General features: G+C 35.3%; 1 protein-coding gene across 1 annotated transcript; it reads right to left on the bottom strand.

Moving 5' to 3' along the window:
• Window positions 1-8,333: 8,333 nt before the first annotated feature.
• On the bottom strand, window positions 8,334-15,596 carry LOC104105355 (cytochrome b561 and DOMON domain-containing protein At5g35735-like). Its single transcript, XM_009613618.4, has 3 exons — window positions 14,866-15,596; window positions 10,052-10,306; window positions 8,334-8,903 (listed from the first exon to the last, which is right to left on the bottom strand). The coding sequence occupies exons 1-3, from the start codon at window positions 15,544-15,546 to the stop codon at window positions 8,547-8,549; spliced, it is 1,293 nt and encodes a 430-aa protein (XP_009611913.1). The 5' UTR covers window positions 15,547-15,596; the 3' UTR covers window positions 8,334-8,546.
• Window positions 15,597-23,115: the final 7,519 nt, after the last annotated feature.

The following is a 23,115-nucleotide window of genomic DNA, read 5'->3' as shown; positions in this document are numbered from 1 at the left end:
ATTATTATTAATGTTTTGATCTTAAATTGTTAAAACTGGTAAGTAATTTAGCTAACGTTGGCTTTCCTAGCAAGTGAAATATTTGATGCTATTACGGTCCCGAGGGTAGGATTCTGGGTCGTGACATACATAAATCCCTAAATAATTTCTTCATCCAGTTATAGAATTGGACATCAAAGCATAGCATGATCAAGCACAATTACACAAGACAACATGCATTCAATTAGGAGCATTTAATGGACATACTAAGAAAGGAAAACAGGGAGTGAAGAAGATGACAAACCTTCTGTAGTGCAGCAAACTAAGGGGCGGAGCATGGTTGTCGAAGATTCATCTCAGAATTGAAACCAGAAACTCAAGCTCAGCCGGATTTGAGAACAAAAGAAAAGAAGAGAAAATAAGAGTTGAGCGATTAAGAGTGTATCGAAGTGAGTTGTGAGTTTTATCGTGATGTTTAGTGATATTGTTGAAGGTTATTGACTCTGGTATTTATAGCCATAGTTATGGCTCAACTACCAAGTTAGGGTTTTGAATTTCAAAATAGTGACGGTATGTGAGTTGAGAGGAGAAAAAGAAAGATAGAAAAGATAAAATGGAGAGGGGTCTCATCTTTTCAGAGGTCTTGAAGGATTTATTTGAAGGAAAAATAGTCGTTAGGCTCGAAGCTGGCTGTTCGTCCCCATCATCAAAGCTCTGAGCCTCGAATATGTTTTGGCTCGCAAAATCTTGAATGGTTCTTCCATAGGACCAAAGGATCTTCCAGATCCCATGATGGCATAAGAGATTTGACCGGGACAAGTAAGAGATGAGGGGTTTCTGTGACCTCTACATTTCTCAGAGGTTTGATGGAGAAGAAAGAATAGGGGAAAATGTAATAGGAGATAAGGGTTCAGAGACGGATGGTGAGAGAAAAGGGGGGATAGAAGGTGGGGGTCGATAGCGGACCACCAATTGAAGCTCGGGTTCGACGGGTAAAGGTTGAGAGATGAGAGAGGGAGAGACAATGAGGGCAGCCGTCTCTGAAGGGAATGAGAGATTAGTTTTGACCCTAAGGATAAATGAGTGTTTGGGGTTTGAGTGAAGGTGAGTCGTTGATCAATGGGATTAGTGAGAAAAAGAAATGATAAAAGGGGTATCTTGAGGGCCGTTGGATCAAGAATGATCGGAGGGTAATGGTAATTTGAGTGGGGAATTAAATTTGATAAAGGGGGAAAAAAGGTGGGCGTTGATGGAGAGGAGATCAACAGATGAGATTATTTGTGTTTCTTTTGTGAGAGGGACGAGCGGGTGATATGGTACGCGCTGATTGGTGCATTAATAGTGGCGCGGATCACTGAGGTGGAAGGAGGAGCTGGGCTAAGGGTTTTCGGACTGGGTTGGGGTTACTGGGCCGCTTCTTTGGGCCTTTTGATGGGTGTGAGTGGTTGAAGATGGATTTAAGAAAATAGCCATTTCAATTAAAAATTAGAAATTTCAGGTATAACCTATTTCATTCTTAACCCCTTTTATGATAATTAATTTAATTAACACTTCCTTATTCATAATAATTCATAACAAAATACATTATTAATGACCTGCTGCATATCTACATATTTATAAGCTAATTTTATACTTCAAGTAATTAGTTAATTATATATATGTTTGGGAATTATATAAAATAGCCGATTAATCTTAAAATACAGGTAATTTATAAACATATTTTCTAAAATTGGTACTACCAACATAATCACAAATATATAATTAATATTAATAGCTATTTTCATTATTATTATGCAAAAATATAAGGTAGGTTTAGATGTAAAAAATATAAATAGTTGGAATATACTTTATTATGTTACTATTGATGAGGAAGCATATTAAATTAATGATAAAAAAGGAAGGGCCAAAATTGGTCATCAATAGGTTCCAGGCCCTTAGCCTATTTCTATCCCATTGTATGGCTCCAACTAAGTTGAAGGAATTGAAGGAGCAGTTGCAAGATTTTCTTAATAAGGGGTTCATTAGACCGAGTATTTCTCCTTAGGGTGCGCTGGTATTGTTTGTAAAAAAGAAGGATGGATAGATGAGGATGTGCATTGACTATCGGTAGTTGAACAAGGTTACTATTAAGAACAAGTATCCATTTCCTAGGATTGATGATCTATTTGATCAGCTTCAGGGTGCCAATTCTCCAAGATTGACTTGAGATCTAGCTACCATAAAGTGAAGATTAGGACTTCGGATGTCCCTAAGATAACTTTTAGGACTCACTATGGTCATTATGAGTTCTTGGTGATGTCATTTAGGTTGACAAATATCGTAGTAGCTTTCATGGGTTTGATGAACCGAGTGTTCAAGCCTTACTTGGATTCCTTTATGATTGTACTAATTGATTATATTATGGTTTACTCTCGTAGAAGAAAGGATCATGAGAAGCACCTGCGGATTGTACTTCAGACTTTGGAGGATCATCAGCTTTACGACAAGTTTTAGAGTGTCAATTTTGGTTGGACTCAGTTGCATTGTTAAGTCATGTTGTGTCTTGTGATAGCATCAAGGTTGATCCTAATAAGATTAAGGCAGTTCAGAATTGGCCTAGACCTACTTGAGTTATAGAGTTCCAGAGTTTTTTGGGTTTGGTAGGCTACTATTGCCGCTTTGTGGAGGGGTATTTATCTATTGCAGCCCCATTGACTAAGTTGACTTAGAAGGGTTCTATTTTGAGATGGTCTAATGAGTGTGAGGAGAGCTTTCAGAAGCTCAAGGTTGCTTTGACTACAGCTCTAGTGTTGGTGTTGCCCCACGGTTTGGGGCCTTATACTGTGTATTATGATTCTTCGGATATTGGATTTGGTACAGTATTGATACATGAGGGTAGGGTGATTGTCTACACATCTCGTCAGTTGAAGATCCATGAGAAGAACTATCTCGTGCATGATTTGGAGTTGGAAGCTATTGTGCACGCACTCAAGATTTGGATGCACTACTTATACGACATGTCGTGTGAGGTCTACACTGATCATCAGAGTCTCCAGCATTTGTTCAAGTAAAAGGATTTGAATTTTAGGCAGCTAAGATGGTTGGAGTTGTTGAAAGACTATGATATCACTATATTGTATCATCCGAGGAAGGCTAATGTGGTGGTCGATACCTTGAATAGGAAGGCGAGATGTAGGTAGTTTGGCATTTATACCAGTTGTATAGAGGACATTAGCTAGGGATGTTCGGCCTTGGCTAACAGATTTGTGAGGTTGGATATTTTGGAGCCTAGTAGAGTTCTTGCTTGTATTGTTGCACACTCCTCTTTGTCGGAGCGCATCAAGGCTCGCCAGTTTGATAATCCTCACTTGTTGGTGTTGAAAGACATGGTTCAAGGGGGTGCTGCTAAGAAGGTTGTGATTGGAGATGATGGTGTTATGCGGCTTCAAGATTAGATTTGTGTTTCGAATGTTGTTAGTTTGAGAGAGTTGATTCTTGAGGAGGCTCATAACTCGCGGTATTCTATTTATCCAGGTGTCATGAAGATGTATCATGACTTAAATAGCATTATTGGTGGCAGAAAATGAAGAAAGACATTGTTAGGCATGTCTTACGGTGCTTGAATTGCCAGCAGGTGAAGTATAAACATCAGAAACCAGGTAGTTTGATTTAGAGGTTGGTGATACCGGAGTGAAAGTGAGAGTGCATTACTATAGACTTGGTAAGATTACCACAAACGCCGAGGAAGTATGATGCTATTTGAGTCATTGTGGACTGATTGACCAAGTTCGCGTGCTTCATTCTGGTGATGATTTCCTACACTTCAGAGATGTTGGCTCAGATCTATATTAGAGAATTTTTTAGCTGCACGGTGTGCTATTTCTATCATCTCGGACCGTGGCACGTAGTTCACTTCACACTTTTAGAGAGCTGTTCCGTGTAAGTTGGGCACGCAGGTGGAGCTCATCATTGCATTTCATCCGCAGATGGTGTCAAGCCCCAAAGTCGGGGAGCGCGACCGGCGCTCAACCGAGTGAACCCGATCGAGCAAGCATGTTAGATTTCCTTCTACCCAACTCACCCATGAATGGAGATAATACATATTTTCATTAATTATACAAAAAGGTGTTCATGTCCACAATACCAATTCATTATCAATAGTTCCATCATTTTTAACGTCTTAAATAGAACAAGTAATACACCCACAACATAACATAGTTTGTCTTTCCCAGCACCAATACACAACCCACACTATGTCTACGGAGCCTCTAAAATACCAAAGAGTACAATGATAGTGCTGGCAACAAGGCTCCGACTATACCTCAAAATACAATAACACATACGAAACAAAAGATACACAACCCCGGAATGAGATGGGGCTCACCAAGTTAGCTGGGAAGAATGAGCACCACTATCACTGGTCAATATCCTCTGTTATGGAACCACCTGCATCCATTAAAGATGCAGCGCCCCCGGTAAAAGGGACGTTAGTACATGTCGAATAGTACTAGTATGAAAACTAAACACCAATTAAAGAATTTGGAAATACAATGTAAATATGATGAACCAGGGCGATAATAGAATAGCATAGTTAACCGTTTAAACCAAAGCAAGCTTATCAAGAGCTGTCATTAACATTTATAGAATTTAATATGAGATCCTCTGTAACCGTTCCCACACAAAGCCGCCTCACCCCAATGTATGCGGGTGGAGATTTAAACACAATACTAAAACTCTACTAAAGCGGCCCTACCGCCTCACCCCAATGTATGCGGGTGGAGATATAACCACAGTATCAAAAACCTACACAAAGCGGCTATGTCGCCTCACCCCAGTACATGCGGGTGGAAAATGCATCAACGATACCAATACCTACACAAAGCGGTCATGCCGCCTCACCCCAATATGTATATGCGGGTGATGGTTCAACAACAATATCAAAATCATACACAAAGCGGCTCTTCCGCCTCACCCCAATATATACGGGTGGAGGTGTAACCCCAATCACAATCTCTACACAATTTGGAATAATAGTTTTTCACTTAAATCACGACTTGGAATCATAACACGTAGATACACAATCCATAGTTTGAAACACATCCTAAATTTATAATACAGTATGATAAAAGCACTTGAAACACGAATTGAACATATATCTTTGTCAAAAAACTTATCCATAATACTCAACTTGTAATAGATATATTGGAACTTACAAGGATATTGGGGTTCCAATTCTTAAAGAAGAGTTTAACCAACATACCTCAATAGAGCTTCCTTAAACTCTAAAATATTTTGAAATTCTTAGTAACTTCAATCTATTTTAGAAATATAACAAATGGACCAAAATTAGGAAGATGCTCATGGTTTTAGCTCATTCGAGCATTTTATCAAACACTAGATGTGCATTAAGGTTTCAAGGTCCTTTTATGTAGGATTCCATCATCCCACAACACAATCTTTACCATTTTTAGCTCAACAATCTTCCTACACACTTTGATAACACATGCATATAAAATAAAAAACCCTCATGCCCAAAAATTAGCTGCTAATTACCCATTTCAAGAAAAAATTCAAAATTGAGAGTTAGGGTGTAAAATCTTACCTCTAGGATGAAGACCTAGTGAGTTTCCCTTCGTAATCTTCCAAACTTTGAGCAAGAATTGAAGAACAATTATTGAGAATACCTTCTCACTCTATGGCACTCTTTCTCACTCTAAAATATCAGATTTTAGCTCAAAAATGGCCCAAAGCGTGTATTTAACGAAGTAGGGTCGGGTTTTAAAAACCAAAAAATGAAGCTCCGGAACAAGGTTTGCGATCGCATATGCGATCTCATAATCGGTATGCGGACCGCATATCGGCCGCATAATTGGTGTCTAAAACTAGCAAAAACTCTGCCTCGGTCTGCGGTTACTATGCGGCCCGCAGACCTGTTTTGCGGTCGCATAGTGAATCGCAGAACAGTTCTGCGGCCGCATAGTCGACCGTAGAATGGCATCCAAAACTACCCCTCTCCTTTCTCACTCTGCCGCCATTATGCGGTCCGCAGAGTGATTCTGCGGTCACATACTGGACCGCAGAAATGCATTTCTCTGCCAAAATTTTTTTCTTTATCCCTCAGTGCATTGTTCAATCCAAAAAGTCCGAGCTAAGAATTTATACAATCCTCAAACACGTAAGCCCAATCCGGCACCACGAAACATTATATTTCTCTTTGCAAAATTTTACAGGGCCTTACAGATGGATGGCAAGTACGAGCGTACTATCCATATCCTTGAGGATAAGTTGATGGCCTACGTTATTGATTTTGGAGGCTGGTCGGACTAGTTTCTACCATCGGTGGAGTTTGCCTACAACAATAACTACCAGTCCAACATTTAGATGGAGTCGTATGAGGCCTTATATTATAGGTGGTGGCGTTCTCCTATTGGTTGGTTTGAGCCTAGTAAGGCTAGGATGTTTGGTACGGATTTGGTTCGTGATACTTTGGAGAAGGTGAAGTTGCTTCAGAATCTCCTTCGTACAGCACAGAGCAGGCAGAAGAGTTATCCAGACAAGAAGGTCTGTGATGTGGCTTATATAGAGGTCGAGAAGGTACTTCTTAAAGTTTCTCCTATGAAGGGCGTGATGAGATTTGGGAGAAGGGCAAGTTAGACCCGAGGTTTATTTGCCAATTTGAGATCTTAGAGAGAGTTGGAGAGGTTGTTTATAGGCTTATATTACATTCCAGTCTAGCAAGGGTACATCCAGTATTTCATGTTTCTATACTTCGGAAGTATCATGAAAACAAGTCACATGTTTTGGATTTCAGTACAGTGCATCTAGATGAGGATTTGGCTTATGAACAAGAGTCAGTAACTATTCTAGATCGGTATGTTTGAAAGTTGAGATCTTAGGATATTTCTTCTGTGAAATTGCTTTGGAGAGGTTAGCTGAGGGTTTGGCTTATGAACAAGACTTGGTTATGTTGTTTCATGGTTATTTTTGAAAGGCTTGTTTGGAGTTGCTTGTGAAGGCATACCTTAGTCGTATTTTCTCGTTCTATATCTTCTTGGTTTTATACCTGTTATCTCTCTCTTATTATTTATCTGGTCATCTTACTTGCTATTTTACTTGCCATCCTATTATTATGTCTCTCGTTACTTTCTCATTACTTAACTGCACATGTTTATATATAGGTATCTTGTCTTAGCCTCGTCACTACCTGTCAGGGTTAGGCTCGAGACTAATGGAGTACATTGGGTTGGTTGTACTCATACTACACTTATGTATTTCTTGAACAGATTTTGGTGTTGGTCCTACTGGTACCACGAGGACAGACTAGCTTGCTGCTCGAGGAGACTCGAGTTAGTACTGCACTCTCGTTCGTAGGCCTTGGAGTCACCTATCTCATAGTCCCGTTACTGTGTTTTCGCTTCGAAGAGTGTATTCTTTATTTCAGGCTTGGTATTTAGTTATTGTGTAGACGCTCATGTACTCAGTGACTCCAGTTTCTGAGAGGTGTTAGATGGTCGTTGGTTTTAAACATGATATATTGTTTTCTGAGTATTATCTTTATTTATGATATTATGTTATTTTACGTTTTGTATTGTATTTATTTTTGTTATTCGTTGGTTTGCCGAGTATGTGGTGTTAGGCGTCATCACGACCCTTTGATTGGGATTTTGGGTCGTGACAAGGATATGCCTCTTTCTCCCAAGTTTATTCTGTAGGGTCGCGGCATAGTTCCCCTACGACTTTCTATCCATGCTTTTGTTTGAATAAATTTGAACTACCTCGTCGTGGTTTTATTTTAAAAAAAATAAAAAAAAATACATTGTATGTGTCTACATTTTCTCATCTTATGTCATAAACTGTGTGTTGGAATATGCTTAGTGGATTAGACGGTGCATATACTCAAATAGGGTATAAAGTATTGATCATGCCTTCGCATAATTACATGCATTCACGAATTTCTTATAAAAGATTGTCCTAGGCTGTTAGACGCAGGCCGATAATGCTTAATTAATTTGTACATATACTATATTTGATACCACAGCTGACTCCTAGTTAGCGCATCACTCTCTCGACCGTTGCAGCGGTGAGACATTCGCTTTGTCCCGGTGAAGGCTATTTTTATGTTAATTTATCTTTTACTGGGACTATATGACCCAATTCGATTGTATTAAGATTCTTAGATGCTCCATAACGATTGAGGGTGTGAGATTTGACGTACGGTATTACTCTCAGTAATTTCCTACGTACTGTTACGCTATCTATCGTAGAGTTGTTTGTTACATTATGTTTGGGAATGTTGGCTGATGTGGATTGAAAGTTCGGTTAGTGGACAGATGCTCGCTAAGCCACTTGCGGACTGTCCAGTTTTGGATCGGATAAGCTTTTTAATACTTACATCATATATATGCTGAATAAAATCCCTTGCCAATTTATTAGTACACACAAATATGTTTATAAAAATTAAGAAACGAAAAGCTCCAAACACTAACTCACACATTGGACAAAGCAGAATAGAATCGAGCCAAAACAAAAGGAAAAATGGCAGCAACTGACTGCGTTCCGGATTTTCCTACTTTATTGGTGTCTCTTAATTAGTTGTTTTTTGGTGTATCGCTAGGCTGCACTTTGCCATCATCTCTTGAAACCTTTTTAGAATTTGCTTTGTCGTTTGCTGTGTCTTTGTCACATAGGACCCTAAGCTGAAACTTGTCGCATAAGAAATTGAACCAGGAGACAATTTCAAAGACTAGAAAGATGAAAGCGAGGCAGCCAGCAACTCCGAAATAAGCTGGTACCCAGTAATTTTCGTCCAAATACATTATTCTTAGCCCTTTCACTATGTTGATACAACTCACGACAAGTAATGAATATCCAAGAACATGATGGAACATGTTCCGATAATCGCGACACTTACTTTCATCGTCCGGTTTAAGTTTGAGAAACAGCATCTGTATGTGGTAAACCAAATGATCAGAGACCTTTTGTTCATCAAGCGAGATAGTCGAAAATTTTAAGTTAAAGAGACATCAAAAAATCAACTCGTTAAGAATATCAACAGACAATTTATTCTAAATTGCAATTCTTTTTATTGGTTTAAGTTCTCAATAAAGTAATAATTTTGTGTTAATTTTAAACAGTAAAAATTAAAATAGCGGGTCTATTTACAATAACAATGTATAGATTTTATACCATCAGATTAAAGTGACCAACAATAATAATACAATATATATGACTGTCTGTATTAATTCTAATTTGATAACCTATAAAATAATTTTCTCCATCAGATTGATGTGGGCTTAGGCAGACCCAACTCGTTCATTACTCCAAAGTCCAAACAGAATTACAAGGAAAGGGTTGGATGTTTGTATAAACCTAGAAAATATATAACTTGCTATAATCAATTAAACTATACTGACCGTTAGAATTTCTTTACACTGTCAGTATATATAATTTTAATTCTTCATATATATGTGTGTACTCTTAAGGATCACTTGGTTGGTGAACAAGTTAAATCGAGATTATAATACGGAGATCAAATAATGATAAATTTATTAAATAGATAAACTTTTATTGGTAAACATTTAATTCATCGATTAAAGATGGGATATACGGGGATTAACTAATTCTGAGATTGCTAATTGGAGAAGAGAAAATGCAACTAAACTCGTGATAAAATAATATCGTGATAAATTACCCACCCACTTGCGTATCATCTACTTTTGACGAACAAGTATAGGAGACTAGAATAAAAGATGATAATGTTTCCTTGTTAAATTCCAACTTATGTGTTAAGTTGTTCATATTGTTTTTATATTTAAAAATAATTTGATTTTAAATTTTTTATTTTACCTTAAATGAGATGATTTTAAACTATACAAATATTTATTATTACTTGTTTTAGATCACAAGTTTTAAAAATATTTTTTTCTTTCTTTCTTAATTTTTATGCCCAGTTCAACAACGTCGCATAAATTGGGACAAAGGGAATAATATCTAAATAAAAAGGGCAATTTGTGCTTATTAATTTGTGAAATATTGGCAAATTCTGAGTTTATCCTTAATATATATCGAGATTGAGAGAGATAGAGAGTCTTACTTGTAAAGTGGCAAAAGTGAAAATGCAGATGCCAAAAATTCCATGTTTGGGAAAGGAGTAGTATTTGGATGCTTTGCCAAGCCATATTCCGACAGCCCAACCCGCTGATCCCACAATGTATCCAACTGACTGGCATGAAATATGGTAACTTTTCCATCCCGAACAAGGTAAAGGGTACTCTCTGAAATTCCTTGCTATAAGCACGCCAATGGGCAGCAATGTACCCCACCCAATGATATTTAATACTCCATGAACCTGCAAATTTATTATCAAATGATCAATAGATTCGGATTTAAAATTTAAAGTTGGTGAGTTCCTGCACCAAACTCAAGTTATTATACAATAGTAATTGAATTTGCATTTAAATATTTATTAATATTAAGTGAATTTCTTAAGTTATATACAAGGTTCGAATAAAAGTTATTGAGTTCACATAGATCCACGTGACATATACACGGCAGATTAAACTATTATGCATCAAGATTCGTTAATGTAGCTATCGGTTAGAGTATGTTAAAAAATCTTATGGTAATCTATTAGCTTTATATTGGTCCGTGCAGGTAGCTTTATAGGTGCTCTACAGTAAAATCTATTAGGCTATTTATAATTTTATTTATAGGGTTTGACAGCACGAAGTTAATTTATGTAGTATAAACTTTTTAAACTTGAAAGTTCTACAATTTTCTCCCTCCATTTCATTTTATACATTTGAACTTGTTTGATTGGACATATAATTTTTTTTTTTTTGATTGGATATAGAGTTTAAGAAAAATTTTGTAACTTAGGGTAGTAAACAAGTCTTGATATTTTCGTAGCTATAAAATTCCGATATTAAGAATCAAAAGAAAAGTTTAAACTTAGATTAATCCCAAAAGAAAAATTTGCATTTTTAGTACCTCAAATGTTGCCCAATTTTAGTTTTAGTCCTTCTAATATTGTCAAGCAAATTTAACCTTCAAGTAATTGAAAATGTGCGCTTTCGATCCCCTGACTTATGAATCTTTTTAAATTAACAAATATACCATGACATCATTTAACCCACATGTGCTACAGTAAGAACTAATCTAAATGTAATATATTTCAAGTATAAAGGGATCAAAATTATAATTACATAAAATGATTAAATTAACCCTATCTGGTAAATGGTTTAAAATTATCCTCGGTTCATTTTTGGTCCAAAATTGCCATCATAGTTATCTCTATTGTAAAAGTTACCGCTCGATTTGACAGTAGAATTTGTGGACCTCACATTTAATTCGTTAAAAATATTTTATTGGGCCACGTGGCTCCTGGTTTCAGTCCATATATATGGGTCCCGTCCCTTTTTTCTTGTCTGCCCTATTTATTTTATAACCCGATTAAAATAGGGGGATGCTAATCATGCTATCTTCTTCTTGGACCCGCTTCTCTCTCTCTCTCTCTTTCTCTCTCTCTCTCTCCTTTCTCTTTCTGGTCTCTCGCCTATATGTCAAACATCTGTTCATTTATAGGAAAATCTAACTACAAGGAGTTGATCTGTTTATGGAAATGAATGTGCTTTTAAGTAAGAAAAAACATTCTCTTTTGGCAATGTTGCTACAATGTGCTCAAAATTTCCCTTAATCGGCTTTCAATTTTTAATCAGATAAAAAGAGAAAAAAGGATCCTTCAGGTTTTACTGCATTCAAGCTCAACAAATGTTCTTCATTTTTTCTTGTAAGCTACAATTGTGTTTTATTTTCTGAATATTATGAACGGAACTTCGAGATCTACTTTCAGCGACGTTTTTAACATGGAATTGGGTGAAACGTTGACATAAAATTGAATGGGTATTGGTCAATGTCATGAATCATGTTGACACCCATCTTTAGAATCTAAAATGCGTCTTGACAAGAAACTATATTTAGTCGAATTCGAAAGAACAGAGAAGCAAGATAAATTGAATATTGAGTACATAAACTGAGTCTAATTAAATGTTGTGAATTCTTTTGGTGGATAGAAGGGAAAAAAAAAAAAAAAGAAGGGAGGAAAAAGAAGATCGAGCGCCCCTTATAGCCTGTTTGGCCGAGCTTCTCACACTACTAGAAATTCGGTAAAAATTGATCAACGTTGGTCGGTAATGGCCAAAAACCGACCAAAACGCGACCATTTATGTGTGGACGGTATTTTTGTGGTCGGAAAGGAATACCGACCAAAGTTGGCCGGAAATTACCGACCAACTTTGGTCGGTCAATTAAATTCAAAAAAATATATATTGCAAAACAATCCGATCAAAGTTGGTCGGTTTTTTCAGACCAAAGTTGGTCGGTATTTTAATTATGTAATAAAAAGATTAACCATCTGGGAATCGAACCGGGGTCTGTACTGTGGCAGGATACTATTCTACCACTAGACCATTGGTACATTTTATTTTAAGATTGTCTTTTATTTGATTTATACTCTTTAATTACATTTTCGCACGAAAATAACCGACCAAAGTTGGTCGGTTTTATTAAAAAGTAAAATTACCGACCAAAGTTGGTCGGTTTTTTTAAATGACCCGCCGAATTAACCGACCAATTTTGGTCGGTTTTTTTAATATTAATTTTTATTTATTTTAATTGAAAAACCGACCAAAGTTGGTCGGTTTCTTTAAACATAAATTTTGCGGGACTCAAAAATAGTTTCCCGCATTTTTGCGCCAATTGGTCGGTTTCGTAAAAAAAAAATATTTTAATTTTTTTTTTGAAAAACCGACCAACTTTGATCGGTTTTTTGATCGGTTTTTTGACCGACCAAAGTTGGTCGGTCGACCTTGGTCGGTTTTTGCCGAATTTTTAGTAGTGTCAGCAGGCCAGTATTTTTTTTTTCCTCAAAAATATTTTTTTTTCCTAACTTAGGTATTTGGCCAAGTATTTTTGGGGAAAAAATATTTTTAGGAATAAGCAGAAGCAATTTCTGAGAAGCAGAAAAAAGTAGCTTCTTCTCAAAAGCAGAAGTAAAAACAGCTTTGACTTTTCATCTTACTAAAAATACCCTTAACAAAATATAGTATATACCAAAATAACCGTTAAACCTAATACTTAGGATATTAATATATAAATATTTCTTATTATTTTTAAAATAGCTTTCCAATATATAGTGACTTTAGGAGTGAATGCTTTTATATTTGTTGAATGATTTTTAATATATTTAACTTATATTAAAAGAATTACGTACTTTTAAATTTTATTTTCATATTTTACTTAAATAAAATGAAAAGGTTTAATTAGTGCTTGTAATAACAAAATTTTGAGATTATTTATTTACTTATAATATTAATTATTAAGTAAATCTATTCATGTCCTTATTCGTAATTTGAAAATTAAAAGCACTTTTTGAAAAGCTTGGCCAAACATAAATTATTGCTCAAAAGTGCTTTTTAGAGTGATTAGCCAAACACAAACTGTATCTCTCCAAAAATATTTTTCAAAAGCACTTTTAAAAAAAATACTTATCAAAATAAACTGATTTCTCCAATTTCGCCAAACAGGATATAAACTTTGTTTCAATGGTGGAAATTAAAGAGATGGAGTGATTCTTTTGGCAAGAGAAAGACGGAAGAGGGAGGGTATAAAACGCATATATCCAAAGTAATTGGGGCGGGTAACATTACCCGTATGTGTGTCTGACAAAAAATGGCCACATGACCCAATAAAATATTGCCAACGCATTAATGTGCGGCCTCCGTTAAAGTAACCAATAAAGAGACCAAAAGTGTTACTCCCTCCGTTTCAAATTATCTGTCGTGTTTCTCCTTTACATGTCCTTTAAGAAATATTAATTAGGAGGGGCTTTGGACTATTTTACCCTTATTTATGTCTTAAAATTAATCTCTCTTTATTGAATAATTATTCTATTTATGTACCGTCTCCATCTTCAAGAATAATTATTATTAAGAGTAAATTGGAAAAAATATAATTTATTTTGTCTTGAACTTCTAAAATGACAAATAATTTGAGACAACTATTTTTAAAAATCACGACGGATAATTTGAGACGGAGGGAGTATTATCCTATTTCTAAATATAGGAATGTATTGTTCTCTTTTAAATATGCTAAAAAGAAAAGAAATTTACAAAAAAGAAAAAAAAAGGGGAAAAAAAAATCAGAAATAACTATATTTATAACTGGTAAATAAAAAATAGCCACAATTTTAAAAGTAGTTAAAATTTAGCCATATTTCATGTAAAGATAAAATCTGAACAAAAATACTATTAAAAATCCGAAAATATTCCATCATAATATACTGGAGTTCGAAATTTTTGACATATGAGCTTCCATCATAATATGTTGAAAATTTATAATATGCTGGAGTTCCATCATAATATGCCGGAAATTTATATGCAGGAGTTCCATAATCCCGCATATTATACTGGAACTTTCCGTGTGCTGGAGTTCCAACATAATATGCTGAAAGTTTATACGCTAGAGCTTTATAATCCAGTATATTATGCTGGAACTTTAATTTCTGTGTTTCAGCAGAACAATAACTATTTTTCAATAACTTTGCAAACGCTGACTATTTTTCGATTACCAGTCCGAAAAATAGCTAGCCCGTGCTATTTTTACAAAGAAAAGGGATAAGAGCGTAACCTTTTACTTTATCGCCTTTTTTCTTCTTCTTGCATTTATGCAAATACATGCGTTGACCAATATAATAAGCTCGTTTTCTAACCAGAAAGTCCTTTTAATATAATTAGTAGAATTTCTCTCTAAAGTTATATAAAATGGGTGCTTTCTATAATTGGGCATGACAAAGAGATAAATTAAGGGGAAATTAAAGAAAACTCAAGAGTAAGAGAAGCTTAGGCTTACTTGTCTTATCAGGTTAGATGTATGGACTCTATTGCCTCGACCTTTACCAGTCATCAAGTTAATTGTTTCAGTACTATCATAATTCCTGAGTGCTTTAGCATGCATCTTTGGTTCCTTCCCTACTGCATCCACATCAACTCCAACTTGCCACACATGATTTAATCTCGACACATCATATTTTAATGGATCAAGAACAATAGTTGCTTTTATGACATGATACTGAAGGTAATCAATGTAACTGAAATTAAAATTGCTAATGTTCAAGTCAATTGGAGAAGGCAAGAGTTGACAACCAAACTTTGTATAGGTGGTGATGTTGTAAGTATCCCAAAGTAAATTGCTCTTGTTCTTGATACCAATGAGAGCTTGTGTGCCAACCATTCTAGCTTCTGGGCCAGGGTTCAAACCCCAGGCTAGCCACCCTGTTCCTTCTTCTAACATAGCTCCCACCATTATGTCGAGCCTTCGAGGTTTTTCCTTCAGCTTCATGGCTATTTCAACTCCGTTGCTTTCTTGATATCGCTTGCAAAATGTTACTACTAGATTTCTCCGCTTCGCCTCTGACAAGAATCCCTCTGTGCAACTATGAGCATTAGTTGTACTGAATGAAAATATTGATAAAAACAAGAAAAAGACGACCCCAAATATCAAAGAGCGAGCTGGTGGTGACATTTTTATCATTATTTATGTTTATGTGTAAAATACCTAGTACTTCTAAGTATTATATATATATAATTATCAAGGAAATAAGTGTATATATATATATAACTTTACATATAGTGTGAGAAGGTGGAGTTGAAAGGAGGTAATGTACATATTCTTTTTTCTTTTGTCATGATTTTTAACTTTAAGGATGAAAGGTTGTGATACTAGCTAGTCTTCTGACTACTATTCCATTAATTCCTCACACTTTTCTTCTCTTTTCATGGCCTTTCTTGCTCACAACGCCATTAACAAAGTGAGATGCCTCACCTCTAGTTTCGGTGTGATAAAGACTCAGAGGGAAATGTGTTTCACGATATAAGGGAAGGAGTAGAACTCAATCTATATCTAATGTGCGGTTGTTAAGTGTCATTTCTAAAGTATTTCTAGAATTTGATATTGAGTTAAAAAGTATACTAATTGTGGGTATTAGATTAATTATACCTAATTTTAATATTTATTACAATGTGTATTCATATTTCGTACATAAAATTTTCAAACGTGGAATTTAATTGGAGTTTAATGGACATGCTAATGTATGACCAGAGAATCAAACTTAATTATTCATAAGAAGTCTTTCTCTATTTTTTCTTTTTCTTTTTTACTAAGTAATGAATATATATAACTAATTGGTCTTAGCTTATGATCGGTTAAAAATCTTTAGTTAAGTATAAGGAAAATTAAAGGAGTGTCGACCAACATTATCGATTTTAATTATAGTTTTCTACTTAATCTTTCTCTTTTTAATTTTTTACTTTTACTAAAATAGTTAAATTATATAGAATAATTGATTAAAATTATATGACAAGGAATATCACACCTACAACAAGTAATAGCCGCGTTCTTACTTATTCTTTGTGGATTTTATATTTGGAATTACTTGTCTTTTACAAAATATTTATGTTACATAATGCAAATAAGAAATAATTTATACAATCTACTTAATGTCAGGACTTTCTATATAGTTCAAATAATAAAGTTTTTAACGCACAAATATAGTTGATTTGAAGATCCAAAATATTAGGAAATACTAAAAAAATATATTTTTCAATGCAAAATTTATTTTTAACATGAAAAGTGTTATAGTTATGTTGCTTTGTTCAAATAATTAGATAATTTGTATAAGATAAGATTTAATTGATTTTAAAGTCCTTACTATTATGACTTCCCACGTAGCTCAAATAAGGAAGGATTTGAAAATTTATCATTTTTGGGAGTCAAAAATTATAAATTCGTACCGCATATCTTATTGAATAAGTCAGACACATTAAAAAAGCAACTTAAAATAACTTACTTAATTCGAAAATATCAGGCTTATTCTAATTTCATAACTCAATGAAGATATGCAATCTGATTACATGTCATATCTTAGAAAAATATTACCACTAATGAGTAACAAAAAAATTCTTATACTAAAAAGGAGATTGATAATCAACATTGTTGCTGCTTAAACTACATATTTTGAGAGAACATACGAAGACATTATGCACAAAAAGCATAAATCAAAACCGTGGATACTGATAAATAATGAAAAGTTCATGTTTTTGAGTATGTTGTCATATTATTTCTTATGTGAGTTGCGGGAGATCACATATTTTTAAAATATATGTCGGAACGAACTTGCGTAGAAAATGATCAAATAGAAGAAAAATGTTGGTGAAAAATAGCTGAAGAAAAAAGTCCCGGATATCGAAATGAGATTCACTTCGTCAGACCGAAACCAGAGCAGAAGAAATCAACAACTAGGTCGCGCGTCTGGACGCGCCCCCAGCTTCTTTGATCCAAAATAGAAGAAGTCAAATCCGCCCCAACTCAACCCTACTTCATATAAATATGATAGTTAGCCACTTTTTGAAGGGAAATTTTTTTTGGGAGAGGTAAGAACATGCTGGGAGCAAGAAGAAGGATTCAACTTTACGTTTCTTTTCTTCTTTCTTCCTATTTTTTTTATTGTTATGAATTCTAGTCTTGTATTTTTATAAACTAGCATGAGTAAACAAACTCTTTATCTAGGATTGTGATTGAACCTCTTGAAGGAGTAATTTCTAATGCATTTAACATAATTGATCCTGTTTAATTCTCTACTTGTTCAACTATGTATTTATTGTTGTTGATTAAAGGGTCCTCAATTGGCTGTGTCTATTCATTACATGTTATTCGAGAGAGATTATGTATTTAGGTAGTTATTGAACAACATCATTCCTAAAGTATATGAGAGATCAATACGGAGGGTTTAAAAGCGGGATTAGAGATAACGAAGCTTTAATGTGATCATAGTAAGCAGTGAAAAAGTGAGAGCTAGCCTAATTCGGAAAATCGACTGGTAAATTATTGTAGTTGTGTAACACCCCGGAAAATTTCAAGTACTTGAGCGCTAGTAAGAAAATTGATGTGCGCTCATTATACTATTTTGTGTGCAGACAAGGACTATTAATATAATAGATATCAATTGGATATGATAATAAGTGTACGAGGCATATTTTAAGTGATGTGGAGTCTAAGGAGAGCCCTAAGTCCAAGTCAAGTTGGAAATTTCATGATAGACTAATGTTTCGAATGGGTACGCACAAGATCAAATTTTGGACGAGCATATCTACATATATGTAAGGATTTATGTAATGGATGACCAATAAAATTAAATATCTTCGAGTCTAGATTCTAACGTTTTAAGCCGTTTGTCATTTGGACACTCCTACAAGAAGTTATGACCAAATTACCAAAGGCTGGCAGAAGGTGATTTTGCGGCCAATTCTGCGATCGCAGAAGTGATTATGCGATCGCAAAAATGATTATGCGACCGCAAAACTGGTCGCAGAATGGACCAGTGCAGCCCAGTTTTATGCACCAGTTTTGCAGTCAATTGTGCGACTCGTATACCCATTCTGCGGTCCATTATGCGACCACAGACCTGATTTCGGAGGATTAAATTTTTTATTTTCATAACCCGACCCCATTTTGATAAATAGCCTTTGGGGCTTATTTTGAGGTATTTTTCTAAGAGTTTTAGAGAGAGGTAAGAGCATTTTAGAGAGAGAAGGAGGAAACCTAAAATTCTAATCATCCAATCTTGCACCAATCTTCAAGAATCAAGGAAGGCAATCACAAGATCTTCATCTAAGAGGTAAGATTCAAACCGCTAGTCTTCAATTTCGAGTTTGAGATAAATGATGGGTGATTAGGAGTATGATTCTTGGGTGTAAAATTATTATGTATATATGCTTGTACCAATAAGGTTTGTGGGAAAATTGTTGAGCTCAAATAAGTAAAGATTTGGTTGTGGAATGAAGAAAATCTTGTAGAAGAACCTTATAGCCAAATTTGCACACCTAGTGTTTGATAAAATGCTCAAATGAGCTAAAACCATGAATATCTTCCTAATTTGTGTTCAATTTTGTTATGTATCAAAATAGACTGGGATTGCTAGAATTTCCGGAACGTTGTAGTAATTTAAGAAAAGCTCAAAGCAAGGTGTGTTGGCTAAACTTTCTCTATTAGAATTGAATTCCATGATGTTCCCATAAGTTCCAAGTATGGTTGTCTCACATTCCTTATTCTATGTTTCGAATTATTCCCAATAAATTTGATTTTCCCAAATAAGCAAAGTATCGAGAATTATGTATTCAAAATATGTTCCGGATTTTCCTATCACATTATGTTATCTTTTGGGAATGTGTTCAAGAATGATATGTGTATTAAAATGCTATGTCTTTGAGTTGTGTTTCAAATGAAGATTATGATGCCAAATTGTGTGAAAAAACTCAATATGCTTAAGACACTTAATTACTCATATGTGTACCTAAAGTCTTGATTGGAAATGTCTTGTTGATAATCTATAAAGATGGTTGGAAGTGAAATACGTGAATTGAGAATATAAAGTATGGCCAACGTACCAAGAGTGAAAGTTATACTTGTGGCCAATGGCATTAATAAAATGAAATGATGTGAGAAAGATTATGAAATGAGCTTTTATTTAACTGTTCCAAAATTGACTTCAAAAATAGAATTGCCTAAAAGCTTATGAATTCAAGTGATGCCCATATGTGGCTGTTTTAACTAATGCTATGCTTTGTAAGTAGTTTCGATGTGTTTTGCGTTCTTACATATTCGTGCGTTGAAATTGTGTATTGCCTTTTTTGGGGAAAAGTATTTCAAGAATAAATAATGTGTTACTTGTGTATGATTTTAACTTGTACTTCGATTGCCATTTATTTTTTTCCATTTCTTAGAAAGAAACCCATTGTGTTTAAAGCCTCCATTACTAATGAACCTAAAGTTGTGATTTTCGGAATATTCTATTTGTTGATATTTATGATGATAATCCATGAAAGGGAAGAAATAAAAGTGTGAAATATGAAATACGGCCATTGTGCCATGAATGAAGAATCATATGTATGGCCAAAAGAGCCAATGAAATAATGATGTGAAAGTTGTTGCAAGTGCCAATGAGGCTATATACGGTATGAAAGGTTATGAGGTAAATGCATTTTTATTATTGTTTCCTTTGTATGCAAATCAAAAATACTTTTGGTAGTATCGTTAGCCACCGAGGAAGTGTAGGTAACAACCTAATCCCAAAACTATACGTGCCGGTGTAGGAGTAATTAAGGGGTAAATTCCCCTATTGATATGATGCAATTATTCCCCTTATTTGGGATGAAATTGATATGATGAAATTATTCCCCTTAAATGGTATGAGATGATTGATAGAAAAGGATGATGTTGATCCACACGGCATCATGGTGAGATGGCCTAGCCGATCGGGTAGTGATCGGATTCCATACCGCATACAGGGTGGTTATTGTGCTGAAAATTGTAATTGAAATTGTGATTTTGGTTGATGTCTTCAAATAAGACGGCCTAGCCGATCGGGTCATGATCGGACTCCGTGCTAAATTCACGGTGGTATATTTGTACAAAGATTATGATGGTGCTTGAGTTTGTGATTGTGGTTGATGTCTTCAAATAAGATGGCCTAGCCGATCGGGTCGTGATCGGACTCCGTGCTAAAAGTGCGGTGGTATTGGTATTGAGAGTGATTTTGGTTGATGTCTCTAATGAGATGGCCTAGCCGATCGGGTCATGATCGGACTCCATACTAAAAGTACGGTGGTATTGGTATTGTGAATATTGGTAATGTGAACGGTGGTATTAGTACTGTGAATATTGGTACTGTGAATGGTGGTATTTTGGTGCTAAAGATCTCCCAACCAAAAATAATATTATCATCATATTTTGATTATCACTTCACAGTGTTATCTTCATAATTTGAAAATTACTATATTTTAACTTGGCGTTTGAATATCATTGATTGTTGATTGTTGTTTTCATGGTTTTCCCTTTCTTACATTGGTATTCTATTTGGAAAGAGGACAGTTAGCTTTACATACTAGTACTATACCATATGTACTAACGTTCCTTTTGCCGGGGGCACTGCATCTTCAATAGATGCAGGTGGTTCCACTGTAGGAGACACTGATCAGTGATAGTTGTACACCCTCTTCCCAACAGACTTGGTGATACTCACTTCATTTCGGGGTCATGTGTCTTTTGTTCCTTGTGTATTATGTTTGAGATATAGCCGGGGCCTTGTTGCCGGCATTATCATAATACTCTTCTGTATCCACTAGAGGCTCCGTAGACAAAGTGTGGGTTTTGGTTAGTAAACACTCAAAACTCTTTACTTGACACTTTTAGAAGTTGATTGCTTAAATTCTTGTGAGACGAGTAGTTATAATTAGTAGGTTAATTTTTTGTGGGATTCGACTTTAGACTCATAAATCGGATTATATTTGCAACAATCGCTAGAGCTTTTAGGAGGAATAGTTGGGGGTGATCGAATTTTGGTTTAATTTTTGGAGAATTAATGGTGTTATTAATTATAGCTAGAATAATTGCTAGGATTTTTAGTTAGTCAATTTTATTGATTTTAATCGTATCACATTGAAATTCTAACGTATGAAATCTTGTGTGTTACAGGTGCATGCCGAGAAACTATTCGGGAACTAATGAAGTGTTTGAAGCATTGCCAAAACCCGAGAAATTTTTTAGGGCATTAGATCGTGCAAACAAGAAAGACAAATGACAATACAATCTAAAAGACCAAACTGAAATAAAAATAGGTGACACCATAGACGATCAAAACAACAGAAACAATGCGAATGGCTTGAATAACCAGGATGTGGCACCTCTTGTTCCAAAAGAAGCCCTTTATAGTTGGGCACAACCTACCATTGACAATCTTGCAATCGCAGTTGCAGTCCCTCAAGTACAAGAAGAATCCTTTCAAATCACAAATAACATGCTACATCTGCTGCAGAACAAGGGGTTGTTCTCCTGGTCTTACATCGAAGATCCACAACAACATCTAAAATTTTTTGTATCAATTCATGTTACTTAAAGGCAACTGAATGTGACACCGGAAGCAATCAGACTGTTATTGTTTCTATTCTCAATGACTGGGGAGGCTCAAACTTTGCTTAATTCACCCCTGATAAATTCCATTACTACTTGGGAGCAATTAGTCAAGCAATTTTTTAACAAGTTCTACTCACCTACTAAGACCGCAAAATAAGTTGATGAAATATTGAGCTTCAAGCAGAAACCAACCGAAATATTGCAAGAAACATGGGAGAGGTTAAATGTAATGTTGGTTAAATGTCCACACCATGGCATTCCAGATTAGATTTTGGAATGGAGATTTTACATGGGATTGACAGACAACTTAGAGGCCAATGTTGATGTTTTAGCAGGTGCAACATTTTTGAGTATATCATTTATAGAGTGTAAGATCCTCCTTCATAAAAATGGCTTAAAACTCGGGATGGATGACAAGCGATACTACACTCACCTTTGTAGTTCACTCAGTAGCTCTGGACCTAAAAAACTCAATAGCCAAGAATATGGCCACTCTGATGACTCAAATGAGCATTCTCACCAAGAAGATTGATGAATCAGGCCAAGCAAGTACACATAGTTAACATAACTAATGGAACGCACACCATGAATTGACCAACAACATGTGTGCTCGTTGACCGGTGAAAGTGATAGCCAGAACTACCAAGAAAATATGAATTATGTAAGATCCCTTGGAGGCCAGAGACAAAGTGGTTAGGATTGAGGACAACGAATCAATAATACAGGCTAACACAGTAGCAATACAATCATAATCCTGGAGCTATGCGACCATATTGTCAAGTTGTGCCCTATCGAAGGCAATCAAGATACAATCAATAGATTCAGCACCTAACATATCAACAACCTAAACAACAGCAGGTGGCTAGGCAAGATGATGAGTTGTCAAAAATAAAGGGTATGCTGCAACAAATAATTGGGGCTAATGTAAATATGCAAAACAAGGTAGTTGAGCATGACTCAGATATCAAGGGCATTGAAGTTCAATTAGGGTAGATATGCATGGCTCTTAATAATCATCCTCAATAGACGTTACCTACGGACACAAGCATCAATCCAAAAGAGCAGGACCCAAATCATCTGATGGTTGTGAGTCTGAGAAATAGTAGCGATCATGATCTAGATCAAGAAGTTTCT

The sequence above is a fragment of the Nicotiana tomentosiformis genome, chromosome 6 (assembly GCF_000390325.3).
Source record: "Nicotiana tomentosiformis chromosome 6, ASM39032v3, whole genome shotgun sequence".
Lineage (NCBI taxonomy): Eukaryota > Viridiplantae > Streptophyta > Magnoliopsida > Solanales > Solanaceae > Nicotiana > Nicotiana tomentosiformis.
The sequence above is the reverse complement of the archived record's forward strand: the minus strand, read 5'-3'. Positions and strand labels throughout refer to the sequence as shown.